The 20,881-nt window shown below is 38.9% G+C and overlaps 1 protein-coding gene across 3 annotated transcripts; it reads left to right on the forward strand.

Annotated features, from left to right (window-relative positions):
* Nucleotides 1-2,187: 2,187 nt before the first annotated feature.
* Nucleotides 2,188-18,756, forward strand: tead3a (TEA domain family member 3 a). 3 transcript variants are annotated; one of them, XM_029435554.1, is made up of 13 exons: nucleotides 2,188-2,388; nucleotides 6,744-6,986; nucleotides 12,075-12,139; nucleotides 12,359-12,421; nucleotides 13,739-13,750; nucleotides 14,147-14,257; nucleotides 14,409-14,452; nucleotides 14,555-14,616; nucleotides 14,700-14,833; nucleotides 14,930-15,100; nucleotides 15,799-15,939; nucleotides 16,042-16,194; nucleotides 16,837-18,756. In XM_029435554.1, exons 2-13 carry the CDS (start codon nucleotides 6,980-6,982, stop codon nucleotides 16,948-16,950), a joined length of 1,077 nt encoding a protein of 358 aa, XP_029291414.1. In that variant the 5' UTR covers nucleotides 2,188-2,388; nucleotides 6,744-6,979; the 3' UTR covers nucleotides 16,951-18,756. The 3 variants fall into 3 exon arrangements, with proteins under 3 accessions (XP_029291414.1, XP_029291416.1, XP_029291415.1); XM_029435556.1 differs by lacking the exon at nucleotides 13,739-13,750; XM_029435555.1 differs by lacking the exons at nucleotides 2,188-2,388; nucleotides 6,744-6,986 and having other exon boundaries at nucleotides 12,068-12,139.
* Nucleotides 18,757-20,881: the final 2,125 nt, after the last annotated feature.

The following is a 20,881-nucleotide window of genomic DNA, read 5'->3' on the forward strand; positions in this document are numbered from 1 at the left end:
TTAAGAGTCTGCCCTCCAGCCAGTTCCTGAGTGAGTGAGACAGAGGTGGAAAGTATTGAAGGAAAAGAGAGGCAGATTGAAGCTTGCCTCCCATATACGTTCTGTATTTGAACAGGGCAATAATAAAAAGGAGGGAGGTGACCCCTTCAAAATTCATGCCAATGCCAAGAAGCATTGTAACTATTATTTCTAACAGTTTTCAAATTTTAAATTCCATTGTTTTCCCTTTCTAGAAGCTGGGAAAGGAAAGGAGCTAACTCTGATTACCTGATCTCCACTGATGCCGCAGACCTCTCTGGGGACGAGAGAAAACTTTGTATAGGCAGGTTGAGATATAGACATGTTTGCACATGCCAAAAAAGAAACCAGGGAAATCCAACTGATGTTAGGCAATCTGTCATCTACCGTATATATTTCCCTCTGAGGCACTCCATCGATCACCAGTCCGTACATATGAGTAAGTCATCATTGTTAGCGTAATTGTCGTCATCAATTTAATTGGTTCCTAATATATGTACAGTTTTATTTTAATAATAAAGTTTTGGCTAGGTCATTCATCTTAATCCAACTAAAAGATGAAATGGTCCTCTGTGTTCTGAGCATATTTCATAAACTCACAGCAATTAAAACAAAACAAAACACTTATAACAAGCTTGCTTAATACTTGTAAATGTCATCCATTTTTGTCATTAATCAGTATGAAGTATTTCCTACTAGTCCTCTGAAATACCCATCAGTATGGTCATACTGCTCTCTAGTGGCCATGTGTCCAGCTCATATGTCAGTCTTTAATCTGTAGCATTAAACAGGAGCTTATTGTCAGCAGTTGAGGGGCATGTTGAGAATAAGAGTGCTTAAGTCTCTTTGTCAGTCTCGTGACATTTCGTTCAGAGGCCATTACATCTCCTTTTACAATAGAATCACTGTTACGTGTCTGCTGCATAAGCAGGGTATTTTCCTCTAATTACTCTCACCTTGTCTGTGGCAGAGTAATACTGTTGGTGATGGGAATCATTAACCAGGGCTGACCCAAGCCTATTTGGATCCCTTAGCAGCTTTGACAGCCCTCTCCCCCCATCCAGTGTGCCGGCACGTCACTATGAGGTGTATAGTTTCACAATCTTATGTGATATGTGACATTATAAGGGGACTTATAATAAACATGTCTTCTCATGTGAAGAATGTGAATAGAAAATTAGGAAAGAATATATTTTAATAAATAATGGTCGGATGGGGTGAAGTGTGTCAGTCATGTACACAAGGTGCCAGCGATAAAGTTTGTTGAATATGTCATGTCACCCTCCTGATACCATAATGGTTCCCTCATCAAAGAAAACTTTTATAGGCCTATATATTATTATTATTATTATTATTATTATTATTATTATTATTATTATTATTATTATTATTATTATTATTATTATTATTATTATTATATTAAATAATATACAATTTAAATAATGTAGGAAAACTGCTGTGCAGGGTTCATGGACTGACATTGGTCCTATTAAGAAATTACTTCGTAATGAAGGTTATTAATTAATCCATTTAGGATGGTAACGAAATTGTTATTGACTGTAATATACACATATTTTTGACATTTTACTTGCCTTAGTCTTAGCCTTAGTTTCTGCAACATAAGACTTTTCATATTTTTCATTAAATATAGTTCACAGTTGGTTGCCCCAGAGGTTACAACCTATTTAGGACCCTTTAGTGTAAAGCAAAGTACTGTTAAACTACCCAGTGGTGTTTAAAGTACTTAAAATAAGTTTAAAAGTACAACATTAAATAACATCAAATAGGTCGCACAATAAGCTATCATTAACTAGCTCTCTGAAAGGCGTGGTTCTGCATAATGAATACTTTTACTTTTGATACCTTAAGTACTTTAACTTGTAATAAAGTATGTTTAGTAGTCTACTTCTTCCTCCACCGTCAGAAGAGACATTATAAGTGCGTATACAGTATGTAGACTACACAGTGAAAGTGGAATATCTGGGCAGCTGCAGGAGCAGAGGTCATCCTTAACTATAAAGACACAGTATGTAGCTTATATTTTGTGAAAGAGAACAATAAACGCAACACTACCACCTTTCTCTATTCTATTTTCTCTTCCACCAGGAGTCTGGTTTCATGGGAGGAGTTTGCGTTGGGACCCACAAAACTTTTGCGTGTGCGCGTGTTTCGACGCCACGCCTCTGTGCGTTTTCCTCCGCGCGTTGATTTCATACCAAACTCATACTTGGCATTCCGCCTTTTTCTGTCAAACACGATTATTTTTACCGAGGAAATACTTGCGATACATGAAGCAAAACTGCTTTAGAAACTAAAGTATACGGGGAGGAGTGTGAGCCTGTAACAGCAGGGCAGGAAAGCCATTGTGAGGTGAGTGCGCTTTCAGATAGTTCTTTGTTGTGTGCTGCAACTTTCATGCCGCGGCAGCTGCTCCGCTTCGTGTGTGCCTGAAGTTTTGGGATATTTTACATATTTCGCATTTTCCCGCTGCCGCTTTGCTGAATCAGAGCCTCTTGTGATTAGCAGGGAGTTCCTCATTTATTTACACAGCCTCTCGTTGCTGTAATTGCAGTGACTTTTTAGGCGTCTCTCGGACTTAGTTTGGAGTTTGTTGAGGTATTATTAGCCCGCAAGCTAACTAACTAGCATGCCAGCTCGAGTGCGTTATCAGTGGTTTGTATGTGAAATATCCACTAAAATATAGAAAACAACACTTCTTCTAACACTTCAAAGTGTTTGTGCGGCTTTTTAACAACTGCTAGGCTTAGTTACATGTAAGTTTTGTTACACTTTGGATCAAAGGCAGATTTCGCTAACTCACAGTTGGCTAAACGGCTTCCAACCGTTGAATGTGATTTTGTTTTTTCCCTCTACATGCTAGCAAATGTGATTCACTTCTTGTCATTGTGAAAGTGTCACCAACATGTTGGACTGGTCTTACTGGTCTTACAGCATAAGTCAGAGGAGGAAAAACCACCTTTTGTTAGTCTATGTATAGTCTTAAGTATCGTTAGTAGTCAGCTGAGGTGGCCACGTAAATCTGAAAGTACTGTGATGAGATCTAGCTTGGTTATTCATAATGTCACTGTTCTCGTTGGAACAGATGCAGCTGTAATGTGCATGTGTCTTGGCAGTGTTTGCTGAGCTTATAGCTTTATTTAGCTCAATGCTCTACTGGCTCCTCAATGCACTAAAACATCTGACCTTTTGGCCACTGGGAGCTAACGTTATATTAAAACTGGCAGGGCCGCATATGCCTTAACTTTGCATCACCACGACTCTGGTAAATGACAAAGCTGTGGCTGTGATGCTTCAGTTTCCCGATTTCCCAAATATTAGCCAAAATACTCAGCAGTGACAATACACTCTTGATTTACACTCTATAGCCACTTTATTAGGTACTTTTATACTTTATTATGCAATCTAATACGATCGGTATGCCACACATTCTACATTTATTAGATGATAATGTTCAGTTTGTATTACTGATGTTGTAGTTAGTAGTGATGTTGTACTGGGCTGCATCATTATTATTATTGAAATGTGTCAATCAAAACAGAACATTATTGTCTTTTGTAGGTGGGATTTTTGGCTGAGTTGTTATCGACAGTAAATGTAGTTTCCACGTTTGAGTTGACTGAAGTGATTTAATCAAAGTTAACACTTTTTTTTGTTGGCATAGGTTTTACCTCCTCATTGTTTGGGTTGTTTTGTTTTTGTTGCTCTGACCTTATTAAAACCCTAAGTGAAGATAAGTATTAAAGTGGTAATTCAAAAGTTTCAAACTGAGCTTACATTCTCATTAGGGTGACAACATACGGAAATTACCATACAGCATTGTTATTACAACACATAACCGTGTGTTTAATGTTGCATTAACACATTTAAATCTTCTTCTTTTTATCAAACAAAGAAAATGTACATTATGATATTTTATATAGCAGCGGTTCCCAACGTTTGTACCTTTTGACCCCCCCTAAAATTGAACAATTGTATACATATGGTACCTCACCTTAGTGTGGACATAAGCTTTGAGTAGTCCAGTGGGAAGTTTCCATCTCGTATTGTTTCCTTTTAAAGGCCAGAATAGAGAAAAGTTTGAAGTATAAATAAAAAGAGGCAAAGATTTGACAATTCTGAAAATGTAATCAGATTTACCCCCAGGTTGGGAACCTCTGTTGTATAGTGATGTGATTTATGCTTAAAGTCATTTATACCCCAGAAAGGCCTAACTCAAACTGTTATAACACTCCTTATAATCAATTCTAATATAATCCAAAAAGGTCATGAAGTATCAGGGTGATTAAAACAATAATTTGTATGTATTAGGTTAATCAGATCCAGTCAGGACAAACAAACATCTTCCCCGGAGCTGACTTCTCACACAGTAAAACTTTCAAGTCACCCTTGAATATCACAATGTTGTTTCAGGCATCGCTCTTTCCTAACCATCTCACCAGGGTCTGTCTGATCGTTATGGAAACAGCACAGTCCTGTCAGCAGTGATTGAAACTGGGAAGGCCCTGTACCCTGAGTGTGTCCAATAAGCCCACCACAGCAGGGGAAGCTCTTGCGACCACACTGATACTCTGTGGTTCTTTTGTGGCCGGGACCATGTTAGCCACACTCTGGAAAACATTACACACCAGGCAGCATTCATGTCGCATATATGTACTTGAGTTTGAGGAGACTTGGAGCATCCTCAACAATAACAAAAGAATGTGTAATTTCCTCATGTGGCCTAAAGTTGCAGGCTTCTGGGAAGTTCATATAGCTCAAGTACTGCCTTTTTAAAGTAGTTTCTCTAGGACGGTTAGCTAAAGGAAAATTACTATCTGGTCTCGCTATCACTAACTAGTGTAACCGTAATAGCTAGACCAACTGGTACTGACTTCATGGCCAGTGACTTTTGTAAATTTACAAACTCGTATGGTTTTGCCATTTTGCTTGTCGGGTCTTTAACCCCGAATGCCAGGGCTATTAATACACCCTGTGCCCATGGAGGCTGTAAACAACTTTAGATGAATCTGATCTCGCTCCTGGTGAAGTGTGGAGAAATTTGTGGTCCAAGATATCTGTCGCCATTCTCGGCAGCCGCAACGTTAATCCTGGTCCCGTCCGTCCATCACAATGTGTTCTATGTAATTTAACAATTGCGGGACCACTTTAGAATGTTTTGACCTGCCTGTCATTGGGCCTCATTCATAAATTTTAGAGGCTTGATTTTATTTTTGCAAGCATGTACAATTTAGGAACCTCAATGATGGCATGAAGTTATTTTCTCTTGTTTATTAAAAGTTTGTAGGTTTGAGTGGTAAGAACCACTAATATTGATAATAGTAAGGCCCTCTTCAAAATAATGCTCTCTGAATATAAAAAATAAAGTTAAGTTTGCTTAATTATATCCAGTTTGCATGGTTACATAAATACGAGGGCTGAAAGTAATGGTCATTTTCATTATCGATTAATCTGCCAATTATTTTCTCAATTCATTTTTTTTGTCTATAAAATGTCTGAAAGTAGAAAAACTGCAATAAAAGCAGCAAATCTTCACATTTGAAAACCTAGAAACTCTTAGGAATTATTTCTGTCAATTGACTAATGAATAAATTGATTAATTGACAAATAGTTTAAACTCTAATGCTTCTCTCTCGTTCTGTCCAGTGGCACATTAGATTTAGACACCTGAGAATTACGCTCTAATACTTAGTCTTGATTGATTGTGTCTTGTAGTTTTATATTTTTATAATATTTTATAACTTTATCACATACAGTATGTAGTTAAGCTCTGTGCCCTTTTCTCACACATTTTAAAAGATATCCAGCCAGGAGTTAGGGTCTTTATGTATGTTGCTTACAAAAGCTTGACATGCCCATTCAATTTAAGCTCAAGATCATGTTTTTCTTTTTTTTAAAGAAACAAAATAGATTTCCAGGCTGCTATTGTGTGGGCAGCAGTGTGTGCTGGTGAGTTCCAGCTCTTTGGAGAGGTTGAAAAAACCCCAAAATTTCTGTATCCACAAAAATGTATTTAGTTTATTATTACTAGTACACAGACTATACACTTTAGGATGTGTATATGTTGCGTTAACAAATGATTTAAAGCTGCACCGTTTTTTCAAAAGATCCAATAGACAGCTGCATTAATTTCTTTAAACCATGCTGATTGCAGTGCCTTTCTTTGGTCTATATTCATCAGCTATCAAAACAAATACGCTCTCGCATTGTGGTAGATTTTGGTATAATGCTTTTTTAATATGGGAGAAAACGCGCCTTGAAACCTGGATTCAAGACGAGCACAGCGATAGTTAACCATGATAAGGCTGCATTTAACAAACTATGCAGACAGCGTTACATGAGAACAAAATAACAGCCAAACTCGTATACTTGCAATACTAGGACTTACTGTCTGCTTTAGTCTCAGCTGTCGCTGTCTCTCATGTTCTCATATAAGACCTTTTTTACAGGGTGCTTGTTTTAAAAAGAGTCAAATTAAAACATTCAATTGTGGAGCTAATTTAGGTTAAATGATGATGCTGCTTTTTTCTACCTCCTATGTGAAATCAAGAATCCGTTTTTTGAAAAATTACTATTCATTTTGAGTAGTAAATCTGCCATGGTTGTAAAATGGCATCCCATGCGAGAACGGAAAGTTTGACATGCGTAGCAGCACTAACTAAGATGGAAAAAAAAATCTCAAAAATGTCTTGTCCTGTATGTCTTAGGTGTGTTGTGGCCAGGAGCCGTCATCATTGCGTCGGAGTGGAGTTGCCGTGGTAGCCCTGACGGGGCGCAGGAGGAGGGTGCCGATGGAGAAGGAGTGGGAGACGGGCCGGACCGTGGATTGGACGGCGACCCTGAGGGAGTCTGGAGTCCAGACATTGAGCAGAGCTTTCATGAAGCTCTGGCCATCTACCCTCCCTGCGGCAGGAGGAAGATCATACTTTCAGACGAAGGGAAGATGTATGGTGAGGACCTGGTCATTTCTGTCCTAAATTATTTGTTATCCAGCCGTCCTATCCATCCTATCTATCCTTTTTGTTTGATAAGGGATGTCTAGCTCACTTTTAAATTACAATACATATCAACCATTTCAGCACTCATTAGGAAGTGAGACTTGCAATGTAATCTACTGTAATGGAAAGCCACTTACCATTTTAAAGAAAACATTGTTTACATGTAAGTACATGTTGTTTTTTTGTTTTGTTACCGTGGTATGGAGTTAGCATCAAGAATCGCAAAGTTTCTGGTGTCGTGACATCCATAGTCCTTCTGTCCCGTTCTCGTGAACACAGTATCTCAGGAACGTCTTGAGGGAATTTCTTCAAATTTGGCACAAATGTCCACTTGGACTAGAATTGGTGGTCACTGGTCACTGTGGCCTCTCAAAACACATTTATAAAACACAATAATGATGTAATAACTTTCAGCTACACGTTGCTGCATGTCATCCTCGCATCGCTCTTTCCGTTTCCAGTCTGTCTTCAGCTATCAAGTCAAAAAAGCCCAAGAAATATCTTTCAAATAAATCTTGTATAAGACTCATGAGTTTACTGGAGTGCCTGTTTGCAAGCTGTACAATTGACACTGATTCGTAAACATAACTATAAGTCTAAGGGCCAATATTGCCAAACTACTCACACTCTATCAGTCTTTTGTTTTACAGAATGATATAAAACTGAAACTTTATTCTCGATCTAGTTTGATTTTCCAAGAAAGTGCAGTGGTGATCCATTCCAGAGATCTTTCTTGTTAAGACCTCTTAGTTTGTGCCCAGGTGATTTGCCTTTAGGTATTTTAGGAGAGGGCTATTTAACTTTGAGGTTAAAGGGCAGCTAGCTCCGACAGGGTCAAAAGCTAGAGCAGGTTGACATTTCAGGTCAGGTTAAGGTTAGCAAATGAATAAATTGTCTGCTCATTCCCCTGGGGATTAATTTCTTAGAGTATGTCGTATGGGACTGCATAACCAGCGTTGTAGTGTTTATTTTTATAAGGATCTGTTCAGGACTCTGCCTGTGAGTAGAGCGTTGATGTATTTTGACCGTTTCTTCCTACCTTATTGAAGGACTTGGCTGGCACCCAACATTCCTAGCATTTTTCTCTTCTTTTTTTTTTTGGCTGAGGGATGGCATTCCCGCCTGCAGCAGCCTGTGTCATGCGTTTGTGAGTGTGTGTTTTGAGGGAAACGAGATATGCGCTCCCATGCGACAGAAAGGGAAAGTTTGTTTTTACGTTGCAGCATTTTCTCCTTTTGTGGAAGTGTGGGCTCGTTGTGTTGACCACCCCCACTTCCTTCTGAATAAACAAGGATAGTCCCACTGGTATACACATTCACACGTTGGAAAACTCCACACACACTGAACATAATCCCCACGCTCACATTAACCCACTGGGCTCTCTCTCTTTTTTTTTTTACTTTTGAGTCAATGCCTCTAATTACAGTACTCTAAGACACTTTCAATACCTCATTTCTGTTTTAAAAATGTTTTGTATTTGTAAAATTCATACAGAAATAAAAAATAAATATCATTAGGTCCTAAATAGGCATATTGCCGAGGGTATTAGTTTTACAGATGAATTAAAGTCCTGGGAGCCAGGAAGAGAGTACTTTTTAAACAGATATACTAAATTTACAATATGCAAAATCCCAGACTCTACTTAGTTTTTACCTCCTATGCATCGAAGTATGCACCTCCTTCCTGCTAAACTAGTCCAGTAATAGTTGAGCTCCAGCCTCTGTGCTCTGTCATATGTAACTACCATGATGTCACCCACGATTATGGTCCAAGCATGTGTTCCCAAATTAGGAAGACCAGCAGACGGATCACTTGCTCAGATTGCACTCACAGGGCGGCACGGATAAAACGGAGGCTGCGTAATGATGATAGTTTAGTATCATGTTGGTGTTCTTGTATTGTGTCAACCTTTTTTTAAATGACACAATATATATTGGAGACTTTATTCATCAGAAGTACTCTTCAGAGCAGTGGTTCCCAAACTTTCTTTGGCCAAGGCACACCAAAGACCAAGCCAAAATCTCAAGGCTCACCGGTATTCATATCTGGGCAGAATCCCCTCTCTAACACATAGTATCACTGGTATCACTCTGTGGACATTTATTTAGTCCTTGTAAGAAGCTATTCTCCTTCACACTAGCCGAGAGCCTTTGATGTGTCACACTCTAATATTTCCCACTATGGAAATATGGCTAAAACGTGGTTCACGTTGACAGATTTATTTTTCTTGATTGTTTTATTTGTATTTAGGCCAAAGCATATAAGACCTATTGTGAAATAAGTGTGTAGGACAAAGTACCGATAAAGTACATTAATAATAATAATAATAATAATAATAACAATAATAAATTGGATTTGTAAAGCGCCTTTCAAAGCTAAAAGCAAACTCAAGGCGCTAAAATGCAGGACAACAACAACAACAACAAAAAACAGACAAGTGCTTCCCTGCCCTGCACCCACCCACCCTCCTCCAACGGAAACCCCCGCCCCCCCTGAAATTCAAGTTTTGTTTAGTTTTTAATATTCACAACTCACTTTTCACATTTAACACGCTTATGTTATTTATCTAATTTATGTGCACGTTTCAATTACTTTGCGTATTTACAGTCTCTGCTCTTCCGAACCGACACACACGGACCTCATCCAGCCCAGGCAGCATCCCCCCAGAGCAGTAAACCTAGGGGAAACACTGAAGTAAATTACAAACCTTGTGTATAGTTAAATGCAATAGGCCTAATTGTTTCAAAATCCCGCAGCACACCGGGATTTGTCTCACGGCACACCGTTTGGGAACCACTGCTTTTAGAGAGATCATTTGGAAGTAAAAAAGCCCCTACCGCTTCTAGCAGCAAAGAATATGAATAACATCTGTCTTACTGTTAATTCTTGGTGTAATTGGTAGCAATTAAAAGGTGAATCAACATTCATACTAATTTATTCATAATATGTAAATGTACAAATGGGGATTAAAAAGATGGATGTTGGTTGTAAATGGAAACATTCTAAATTATTTATATTGCTTTTGCTGAAATATTATTCATCATGACCAATGATCTTGTGTACAGTTCCTCCAAAACACGTCTTTTTTAAATTTAGGATTTCAAAGATATTTTTATAAAAATCGCTTTCATTCTCAAGTTTGCGATGGGAGTTAAAAGTCCACATTTTACTTCTAGCAGTTTGGTAAATACAGGCCCTGGTGAACAAAGTCATACGGCTTTCTATATGAAATCTGTTTCGGGATGTGGTTGAATTTCTTTGGTGCGGGTTTCTATTTACAGATGGGAATAACTCAAGTCAGGTCAAAGACTCATGCAGATTGTCAAATACATATTTGGCAGGGCCTCTTCACACCCTGCTGTGAGAGCGTCATACTCCACTGGTCCAAAGGGAAATATGCAGCTTGATATTTGAAAGACACCTTGCGGATCTGGTCATTTTCTGTTTGTTTTTTTTAAACCCCATTGAAATAATGACCAAATAAGTTAAAATTCCTAATTTCACCTAGTAAGCAAATAGGTTAAAAATGAAGCTTGATTTATGTCTTAGATGAGGGGAGAATCAGAGAGAACTACATGAAGTTAAAGGATTATTAAAGAAGCATAGTTACTTAATCTATTAACACAATTCCCAACTTCTGTTCTTGATTCAAGGTGTAAATTACACACATTAAAACAAATGGGACACAAGTTTACTTGATGGAAAAAGTGTTACTCTTTATGTTGATTAGTGAAAGGCTGCAGGAAAGTGCATGTGTCCTGTTTTGGGAATTGGAGCAGACTGCTTGGTCTGAGTCAGACCCTGTTGTTGTTTTTAGGGAAATGTGGGTTCTGGTAACTCCATAGAGCCGAGTCAGCCTGATGTGACCTAAGTCCTTATAGCATCACACCACTTCCCAGAAAGAAGGATGGTGATGTCGATGATGTTAGCGCATGTGTGATTAAATGATTAAAGCTGTGGAATCGGTCTGTAAGGCTTCATTTGGTAACCTTTATCTTTGGCCTCTCTCTAACCCTGACATCTGCAGCCTGATGAATAGTGAGTTGCTCACCAGTTACGATTTAGAGTCAAGCAGATCATCAGGTGTGTGTGTGTGTGTGGGGGGGGGGCAGAGAAAGAAAGAGCTGACCGTGCAGTCTGTTAACTTCATGGTGACCTCTCCTCTCTTTTTCCCTCCATTCCCATCACATGTCCATCTGCTTTGGAGCTCTGAGCCAAAATCTGACTAGCACACGTTGTACATCATACTGTGTGTGTGTGTGTGTGTGTGTGTGTGTGTGTGTGTGCGTGTGCGTGTGTGTGTGTGTGTGTGTGTGTGTGTGTGTGTGTGTGTGTGTGGAATGCAGTAGCCTCACCATCATCTCACACTGAAAGTGCAGTCACATTAAACTTTCATATTATTCTGGCTTCATTTTAAATGGGATGGAAAAAGTTTCCACATCTCTCTCCATCTGCTTCCATCTGCTTCATACCAAAGATTGTGCTCTGATTTCAGTACAACCTAAACCAGTTCGACCCGTACTTCGACCAATGTCACCGTGACCCCTAGGCTGAAAAACATGAAGTACTCAGGGTCTTACCAGGTGTGCTCTGAGTGTACTTAAGAAGATTAATGATGTAAAATACAAACCGAAATAGAGACTTGCACTTAAAGGCAAGGGCTCTGCCGTGCATCAACATCAAGCAATCATTTAATTTGTCAGCGGTAGACGATGGATGATTTCTAACGATATTAAATAATCATAGGGGCCTAAATTGACTTAAGACAGTTTTACTAGCAAGAGGAAACCATTCACTACTAAGTGACCTAGTAATGTGGATATAAGCCTGAGTCTTTTATTTTAGTGTTCCTTTAGGAAAAATGTTAAACTCCTATTTTACCAACGTAATATATCTGTTAACTATATAGGCTGAAGTAAAGCAAACCTAATAAAATAGATAATAATGATTTATGGTAGCATAGCCACATTAAGGTTGTAATAATTGTGTTTGTGTTTAAGTTGTCTGTTCTGATTCTATCTACTACTTTCTCAATGTTAGGTCGAAATGAGCTGATCGCTCGCTATATCAAGCTACGAACAGGGAAGACGCGCACACGCAAACAGGTATGTCCAGATGGATTTGAAGACTACAGTACATGTGTGTTATGCAATTAGAGGATTTGATTGGTGCATCTTATTTATCTCCTGAAATGTTTGTTCAAATGTTGTTGTCATTTACCCATTCACCTTTTTAAATTGATTATTAATGGATCATGGCTTTTTTTAACTGCAAATTCAATCTGTGAATGTGTGTTTTTTCATGGGGTGACCCTGGCTTCATAGGTGTCTAGTCACATTCAGGTTCTGGCACGTAAGAGGGTACGAGAATACCAGACCAGCATCAAGGTGGGTGCCCACTGAATTAACTCTCCCTTCCCTCTGTAGTCACATCCCCTCTTCTTTTCCTTTCCTTTTTCCTCCCATCCTCTGTCCTTCGTCCTGTCTTTCGTCAGGTCTCTAGTCACCTGCAAGTCTTGGTCAAGAGAAAGTCTCGTGAGATTCAGTCTAAGCTCAAGGTACACACGCTCACTGACTTTACCAGGTTAGCTGCGTCGCTCTGCATGTGGCCAAAATCCAACCCGACATTAAATCACCACAGATTTCTTTGTCCGAGTTGATACCAGATTTATGCTTCTCTGCTATACGTACGAACAGGAGGCACATTTTAAATGATAACGCATGACATATCCATCTAGTGTTGATGTAATGCCTGGATTCCTATATAGTCATCTATGGCAGGACGCTTTTAATGGAGAAGTGTAAATCCAGTTTACAAATAGTTAGGTGCATGATTTAATACCATCATTAGGGCGATTAGTTAGTGGCTGTGGGAACGAGGCGTGGCGGACTTTACAAACTCGCTATAATTTCAAACATCGCTTTCTGTCTGTATTTGATGTTGCCTGGCGTTGCTCAGTGCAAAAGTCTGATTTGTTGAATGTATTAGTGTATCATAATATGTGGGGAAGAGGTTTTTGTTATAATGCATGGCAGTAATGTTGATCTGTTTACTTAGTTTAAGTGGCTTGTGGCTGTGGACAGTTTATTACATTAGATTCAGTAGACCGCTTGGTTGACAAAAGCATGTGCATGGCTGTAGTAATGTATATAAATGGCTTGCATACACACAGACATGCAGGGAGTTCTTAATGTGCCCCTCATCCATGTGCACATTATGGCGAATTTCAGTTTTCTCTTTTTAAATCATTTCTGATCTCCACGTTCTCACTCTAAGATATTTCCCTCAGATCTTTTTATATCTTTCCTGTTCAAGTCGTTTTCTTGTGGTTTTACCATGCACTGTAATAAAGGTTTCTTTGTGACATCATTTTGCACCAAAGGCATTTAACTTGCTGCACTCTAATACACATTTGGTGAACATATTCAGATTTCCATGCCGGTGTATTTCCTTGTATAAACGTCATGTGTCGGCTTTACCACAGCAGAGATTAATGGGATGTATCTTGTCTTGTCAATGTTAGATGAGTTTTTTTCGGGTTTGTTATGAGTGTGTTTGACAATGGTATGTTAGGGGTGTAGTCATTTCAAAGATTTGTATGTACTGAGGAAGGTGTTTTTCCTCATTGTCTAATAGTGAATCTGTGACCTGCTGCTGTTTTGTATGTACTGAAGTTAATTAATAACGTGTCTTTTTTGCCATAGGCCATGAACTTGGTAAGTTTTGGTTATACAACTACAATCTTTTTGCTTCAGGCTTTGTGCTTTGTGGTTGGCATCACATAACAGCTAGTCCACAATGCAGTTCTACTGCCAGCCTCAAAAATCCTGCTCATTACTCTTTTGTTTTTTAGTGGCTTTAGTTAAATACTGGCTCCAGTTAGCACTCCTAGCCTGCTAGCTTGGTGCGCCTCCTGCTTTGGCATCTCACTATATCTGCTTTGCACTCTGTCCTGTCTTCCCTCATAGTTACTGCATCATGCTAAAATACTGTATAATATGTTGGCTGGCTTGCTGTCTAAACTGGCCTTGAAGGTTGGCTGCTTCTAAATTTTAGCAGATTTTTCAAGATGGAGCATTATCATTGTGTATTACTTTTTCTTTCTCATTCAGGACCAGGTATCCAAAGACAAGGCACTGCAGACAGTAGCCAACCTCTCCTCCGCTCAGATTGTGTCTGCTAGTGTAATGAAACCTCAGACTCCGTTCCCTCCACCAGTCAGAGTGAGACACACACACACACACACACACACACACACACACACACACACACACACACACACACAGAGACAGACTCTCATCTGTTCTTTTCTACCTTCTGGGTACAGCTCAAGTAATACTATCTGCCCCATTTCCCTTCTTTTCTTTTGTTTAGTTTTGGCCCGGCCCGATGCCAGGACAGCCTGGACATTCTCAGGAGTAAGTATCACTGGCAGATTAGTTTGTTTTCTTTGTTTTAAACTGGATAAAGTCTTGTGCTTAAGTTGGTACAGTTGCTCATTTTTGGGTTCCTTTTTGCAGCATCAAGCCCTTTGCACAGCCACCATACACTACACTACCAGCCCCTGTCCCTGCACCCATCAGTAAGTGTGAACACAAACTCCCTGATTTGAGTTATTGGCAATGATTATTGGTATGTTAATTGTGTTTTCCTGTTGTTTGGTAGGCTATGAGCCCCTGCCTCCCCCACGGCCTGCAGCTATAGCAGCTCCTGTATGGCAAGACAGAACCATTGCCTCAGCAAAACTACGGCTACTGGAGTACTCTGCTTTTATGGAGATCCAGAGAGACAGGGAGACGGTACAGACATTTATACAATACAACATTATCATTTTTTTCTCCCCAAAACCAAATCTTTCCTCCTCTTTCTTATCACTTCTTATTCCTTCTCTGCAGTATAAACACCTATTCGTACTCATTGGCCCGTCAAACCCGGGCTACAATGACCCTGTATTGGAGTCCATAGATGTGAGGCAGATTTACGACAAGTTCTCTGAGAAGAAAGGAGGCCTGAAGGAGCTGTATGAAAAAGGGCCGCACAACGCATTCTTCCTCGTCAAGTTCTGGGTTAGTACACAAAACCAGTATTCTTCACGTTTAGATTTTTTTAATAACCGAGTATTTTGACAGGCATGATGCAGAAAAGTGAATTTGATAAACAATCACAAGAAGTCAGGAGATCATTAGGGAATTGTACAACTTGGACACCAACATGGATACTAGTTTTTAGATTATATTTTATCACAGTTATTGAATTAGATGGTTTGAGTTGGTTTTACACAACTCTGTTCACAACCTGCTATACCATACGGGGGAAAGCAAATCCAATGTGATGCTAGAGCAGGGGTGTACATTCTTCATTTGTAGTTGCTTGTTGAGCAGTATTTTACTTAAAGGTGACCTGTGGAGTGTAAACAAATAAAAGTTATGTTTACATTCAGATTTATTCATAGGGCAGCACTGAATAGTTCAAAGCTTCATTCAACATTGATATTCAAAAATGTCTATTCATTCTTTTTAAACCATAATACAACTAACATTCAAACCTCCAATAGAAGCTCTGAATAAAATAAAAAAAACAATACATTAGGTACAGTCATAGTCACTAAAACACATTGTTTGTATCCAAACATGTTGAATGTATATCCTTCCTGACCCAGATATGTGCAGGAAGAGATGCGTAAGAGGTGGGTGTATCTGTCTTTGTCGTAGGCTTCCTTCCTTTTCTTTTGACACTCAGCTCCATCTTTTTCTGCTGGTTTCAGGCGGACCTGAGCAGCGACATCGAGGAGGGCTCTGGTGTGTTCTACGGTGTGAGCAGCCAGTACAGTGGAACAGAAAACATCACCATCAGTGTCTCAACAAAGGTCTGCTCCTTTGGCAAGCAGGTGGTCGAGAAGGTTGAGGTAAGAAGTTTTATCTTTTTTATTTTTGTAGGAATAAAAGATTTCATATACAATCATGTTAACATGTGGTTTAATTGTATGTGTGGATTATCTCTCATTCAGACAGAATATGCACACATGGAAGGGGGAAAGTATGTGTTCCGCATCCACCGTTCGCCCATGTGTGAATATATGATTAACTTCATCCACAAGCTTAAACACCTGCCAGAGAAATACATGATGAACAGTGTACTGGAGAACTTCACCATCCTACAGGTCTGTGTGTGTCTCTGTCTCTGTGTGTCTCTGTCTCTGTGTCTCTCTGTATCTGTGTGTCTCTGTCTCTGTGTGTCTCTGTATCTGTGTGTCTCTGTGTGTCTCTGTATCTGTGTGTCTCTGTCTCTGTGTGTCTCTGTATCTGTGTGTCTCTGTATCTGTGTGTCTCTGTATCTGTGTGTCTCTGTATCTGTGTGTCTCTGTATCTGTGTGTCTCTGTCTCTGTGTGTCTCTGTCTCTGTGTGTCTCTGTCTCTGTGTGTCTCTGTATCTGTGTGTCTCTGTCTCTGTGTGTCTCTGTCTCTGTGTCTCTCTGTCTCTGTGTGTCTCTGTATCTGTGTGTCTCTGTCTCTGTGTGTCTCTGTATCTGTGTGTCTGTATCTGTGTGTCTCTGTCTCTGTGTGTCTCTGTCTCTGTGTGTCTCTGTATCTGTGTGTCTCTGTCTCTGTGTGTCTCTGTCTCTGTGTGTCTCTGTATCTGTGTGTCTCTGTCTGTGTGTCTCTGTATCTGTGTGTCTCTGTCTGTGTGTGTGTCTGTGCCCCTTTAATTATTTCCTATATTAGTATCTCAGCACTGGTGTTTGTCAGTATGTTTGTATGAATAAATCCTGACCTCCACAATGTTTTCCTCTTTCTCTTGCTAGGTGGTGTCCAACAGAGAAACTCAAGAGACTCTGCTGTGCATCGCCTTTGTGTTCGAGGTGTCCACTAGTGAACATGGAGCACAGTACCACGTTTATCGACTAGTTAACGACTAGCTGCACGTTGCGTGCATGCAGAGACTCTCCACAGACTTTTTGATACATACAGCATAAACACTATTTCCAGCTCAAACACACAGAATCCCCACTCCTATACTCTAAACACACACTTGTTTTAACAGACCAACAGTCACACTATAGTCACACCTGTTGTTTTTATGTGTATGCATTTCCATCACTGCAAACTAGGCACACATTTCTTAAACATCCGATGACTTAAACACTAACGTTTTTCATAGATTTTTACCAAGTTGTGTCGTAATTATCAATGAGTGTTGTGATGTTATACAATGTAATTATTCAGTCACCTTAATGTCTCACCTGGTGAAACTGATTGAGCTCATCTCTCAATGTCAGGCTCAAAATATCACGGTGCATTATAGGTATTAGTTTTTCTTTTTGATAAGAAATGTAATTCACTGTCAAGCATATGATAAAAAAAAACACACAAATGAAAGGGCTAAACTACATTAAATCAAGTTTATTATGGGATATTCTTCCATCATTTACATTAAATACAATGGTAATGTAGCTGTGGTGCACTAAAAATTTATCTTCTCATTTCCAGGGAGTTTTCAAAGCATATGCATTTGCATCATAGGTGTGACTGATGTGAGACGAGTTTGAATATAGATTGGCAATCAAATCATTTAAACAGTGTTAATGTTACTCTTCCACAATTACTATTTCTTCTACAGTTTGTAGTATCTGTAAGGTAGGAAATAAATAGCCTTATTGGGGGTATCCTCTATCACTGCTTGGTGTGGAGAATCATTATTATACTCCAGTTGGTTTAATCAAAACTCTTAAGGATTATATGACAGACTGTATGAGTGTGCCTCTTCCCAGAATGCAATTCACTACATGTCAAGACCTAAAAGTCGTATTTATATTTTTAAACACATTGTCAAAGTGTAAAGAAAGCCATCCTTTTTAAATGTTTAAGTTTGGCTCACTTGTTTTTTGGAAACAAAGTAGTTCAGAGCTAGTTTAAGATTCAGTCCACACTTTAGTGTCAGCAGCATTTTGAATGAAAGAATGATCTTTTACTGTTCATTAACACAATACTGTTTTCACTCTGACCGTGTGGGCTCGCTGCAGTATTTCTACCTCCACGTGAGTTGGGATAAGAATGTGCTTTGGTTCATAAAGCCTTAACCTGAGGAGCACTGATGTATAGGACGTGTACACTACACTTGTAATGGTACTGTTTATAAACCAAAACAAGGTAAATAGACTCGTTTTTGTAAAGATGAACTATCTTTTTTTTGTATTTTACCAGCACGGCTAGAAGTGTTACTCTAAACATCAGAAATGATGGGTTGTTTTGGTTGTATCTTTATGGATGTATGCAAAATGATGTATGGTACAGACCACACTAAGGTCTCCCACAGTGCACTGGGGTAGATTTTTTTGTCTGATAACACTAACAAATTATCCAGCTTACACTTGCTTTTTTTCCTTTTTGTTCTATGTAATGTTTTTGGTTTCTGGTACAGGTTGCTACCAGCATTTTTTATATAGTAAATGTTATTTGACTCTATTACACCCTTTCCTGGCAGGGTTGTCTTTAACTATGTGGAAGGTGACAATGATTTGTCTCGACCATAAAAGTAAAAGCCGACTGGTTCAGTTTTAAATAACCATATTCACTCTGTGGTCAGCTAAAATGTTTATTCTTTTATTTTTCCCATCAGTGTACTCTGGTTGGCTGTGCCTCATCACTCCTTTGGTCATTTCTGCTCAGTGAATTAAATCTGTGCCTTTATGCTGTACCAATAAAATCACATGGTGTTTGCAGAATCATGTAGCCTTTACAGTCTTCATACTAACACTTGGCTGCATGGGAGAAGAAATAATCCTTCATAACATCACAAATATCTTCATTAGTTAAGTGAAATTCCATATGCATCATTAACTCAAGTATCAAACTGTCAATGCTTGGTCATATTGTTAGTATCAGATTAAAGAGTAAAAGACGATCAGTGTTGGTACAAGAAGTAACGGAATGCAATTTATTTTATTTGTTAAAGGGATTTTGCAGCAAAATATATATATATTTGGTAAAGTGTTTTCATCTCTGCCGAAACGGAGTTATAGTTTAAGCACGAGTGTCAAAAGTTTTCAAATCATCCAGCCGTAATCCAAATGGTCCTTTTTCCACTTAATTCAGTTTCACATGTCCCTGTAGAAAAAGCACAGGTGTAAATGAGGACATGAATGATTGCTCCATTTAGCTGCTTTATTGTCAGTGTCCTCACCTGTAATTTTTGTACTATGACAAGTCAGAATCAGAATTTGGCTTATTGCCAAGCAGGTTTTCACATACAAGGAATTTGCTTTGATGTGTAATGGTAAGTCAAAATGTCTGCTGTAAAAACCTGTTCCTCTATCTAAGGAGGAACATTCAGTCATTAGTATTGAGTGGTGAGTTTTTTTCTAATGTTATCGCCTCTTGAACCGTTTTATTCACTCAGCTCGTCAATAGGTGGCACTTCTCATTCTGCCTGCTAGATGGTGCTGTCACCTCAATTGTAAAGACTACCAAGATGTCAGAATGGTCTGGAGTCTGAAGCATGCATCTGTAGCACCTTCATGTAGAAGCTTTACCTTCTCTATAAGTAATCAGCGTGTGTAAGTGACAAGCAGAGTGTCCCCCCCTTCGCAGTCACATAATCTCATTGGTATTAAATCCATGTGATTAGATCTTGGTGTACTCATAAAATCAAACGTTGCTATTAATTCTACTTATTCCTCAATGTTAAAGGAAAGAAAAGTGCACCGATTGATGTTGCTATAAATTATAATGGACGCTTGGTGTTTTTTTCCAATGTGACAGCTCTCCAGTATGTTGTTTTTTTTTTAAACAATATGTTCACTGAAGGGAAAAAGATACTCGTATGAAAAATGAAGGGACGTTTAAATGACAGGTATGTGCTTCTCTACTTCTACACACTATAACTGACACAATACTGCTTCTTTAGGGCAAAGGTTGATATTTATCAACCATTCTTTTGCTATCTGTTTCAGATAATGTTCATTCAATATTCAGTCACATACCTTATTCTTAAGTCTCCTGGAGTGTATACACTACTGTATAGTACACGCCTGTAAATCCATAACTTGTTCAGGATATTGGAAGTTATATGACGTAAAATAAATTGCTCATAGCAGGTGTAAGTGATAAGAGTAATTTTCACGGTCTAAATTGAACCTTTATTTTGAAATACATTCAGGTAGAGACCTCAATTACAATATAGCTTAAATAAAATAAAAATACACATAAGAAACTTAATAATAAATAAAGTAGTTACAATTAAGGCTAATAAATAAAAAACAAGAACAACTGGAAGTGAAAGAGTCACAAAAATGTTAATATCATTAAGGATAAAAGTGACAAGCTTTAATAGTTCTTCATGTTGTTCCATGTCGCAGATGTGAAAACAAATGGATTTTCCAAGCCAGCATCTGCATCATAATCCAATCATTTGAGCGTGTTCGATAAATAATAATTGTGAACTTGTGATAATGCTCACCCTATGTGCTTGGGATTTGAGGTGGGTTGTTTTTTTTTTTTTTAGAACAAAGAGAATATGTGGCTTTATGCAGATGTCCTGTAACTTTTGTCAAAGGTTGCTCCGTAAAACTGTTGACTTCCAGTATTCCTCACACGCAGTCTTTTGGCTCTTCTGTTGGCAGACATTAGTCAGAGTGATGTCTGTCTGGGAGGCCTCAAAATTACCTATGCCATGCTGCTAAAACTGCAAGCAGTGAACCGTGATACACACACAAAGCCCTCAGGCTGGGTGTGGTACTTGCCGACTGCATAAGCCTGCCAACATCGCAACAGTACAATAATATAGCTGAGATAGTTCACAGGTTGCTCATGGCTGTATTTCAACTTAAATCAGTAAATGGAGGAGCACTG

Source organism: Cottoperca gobio, chromosome 7 (genome assembly GCF_900634415.1).
Source record: "Cottoperca gobio chromosome 7, fCotGob3.1, whole genome shotgun sequence".
NCBI lineage: Eukaryota > Metazoa > Chordata > Actinopteri > Perciformes > Bovichtidae > Cottoperca > Cottoperca gobio.

Coding starts and splice junctions, on each gene's coding strand:
- tead3a (XM_029435554.1), top strand. Junction 12,140..12,358: donor AGACGCGCACACGCAAACAG/GTATGTCCAGAT, acceptor CTGGCTTCATAG/GTGTCTAGTCACATTCAGGT. Junction 14,258..14,408: donor CGTTCCCTCCACCAGTCAGA/GTGAGACACACA, acceptor TCTTTTGTTTAG/TTTTGGCCCGGCCCGATGCC.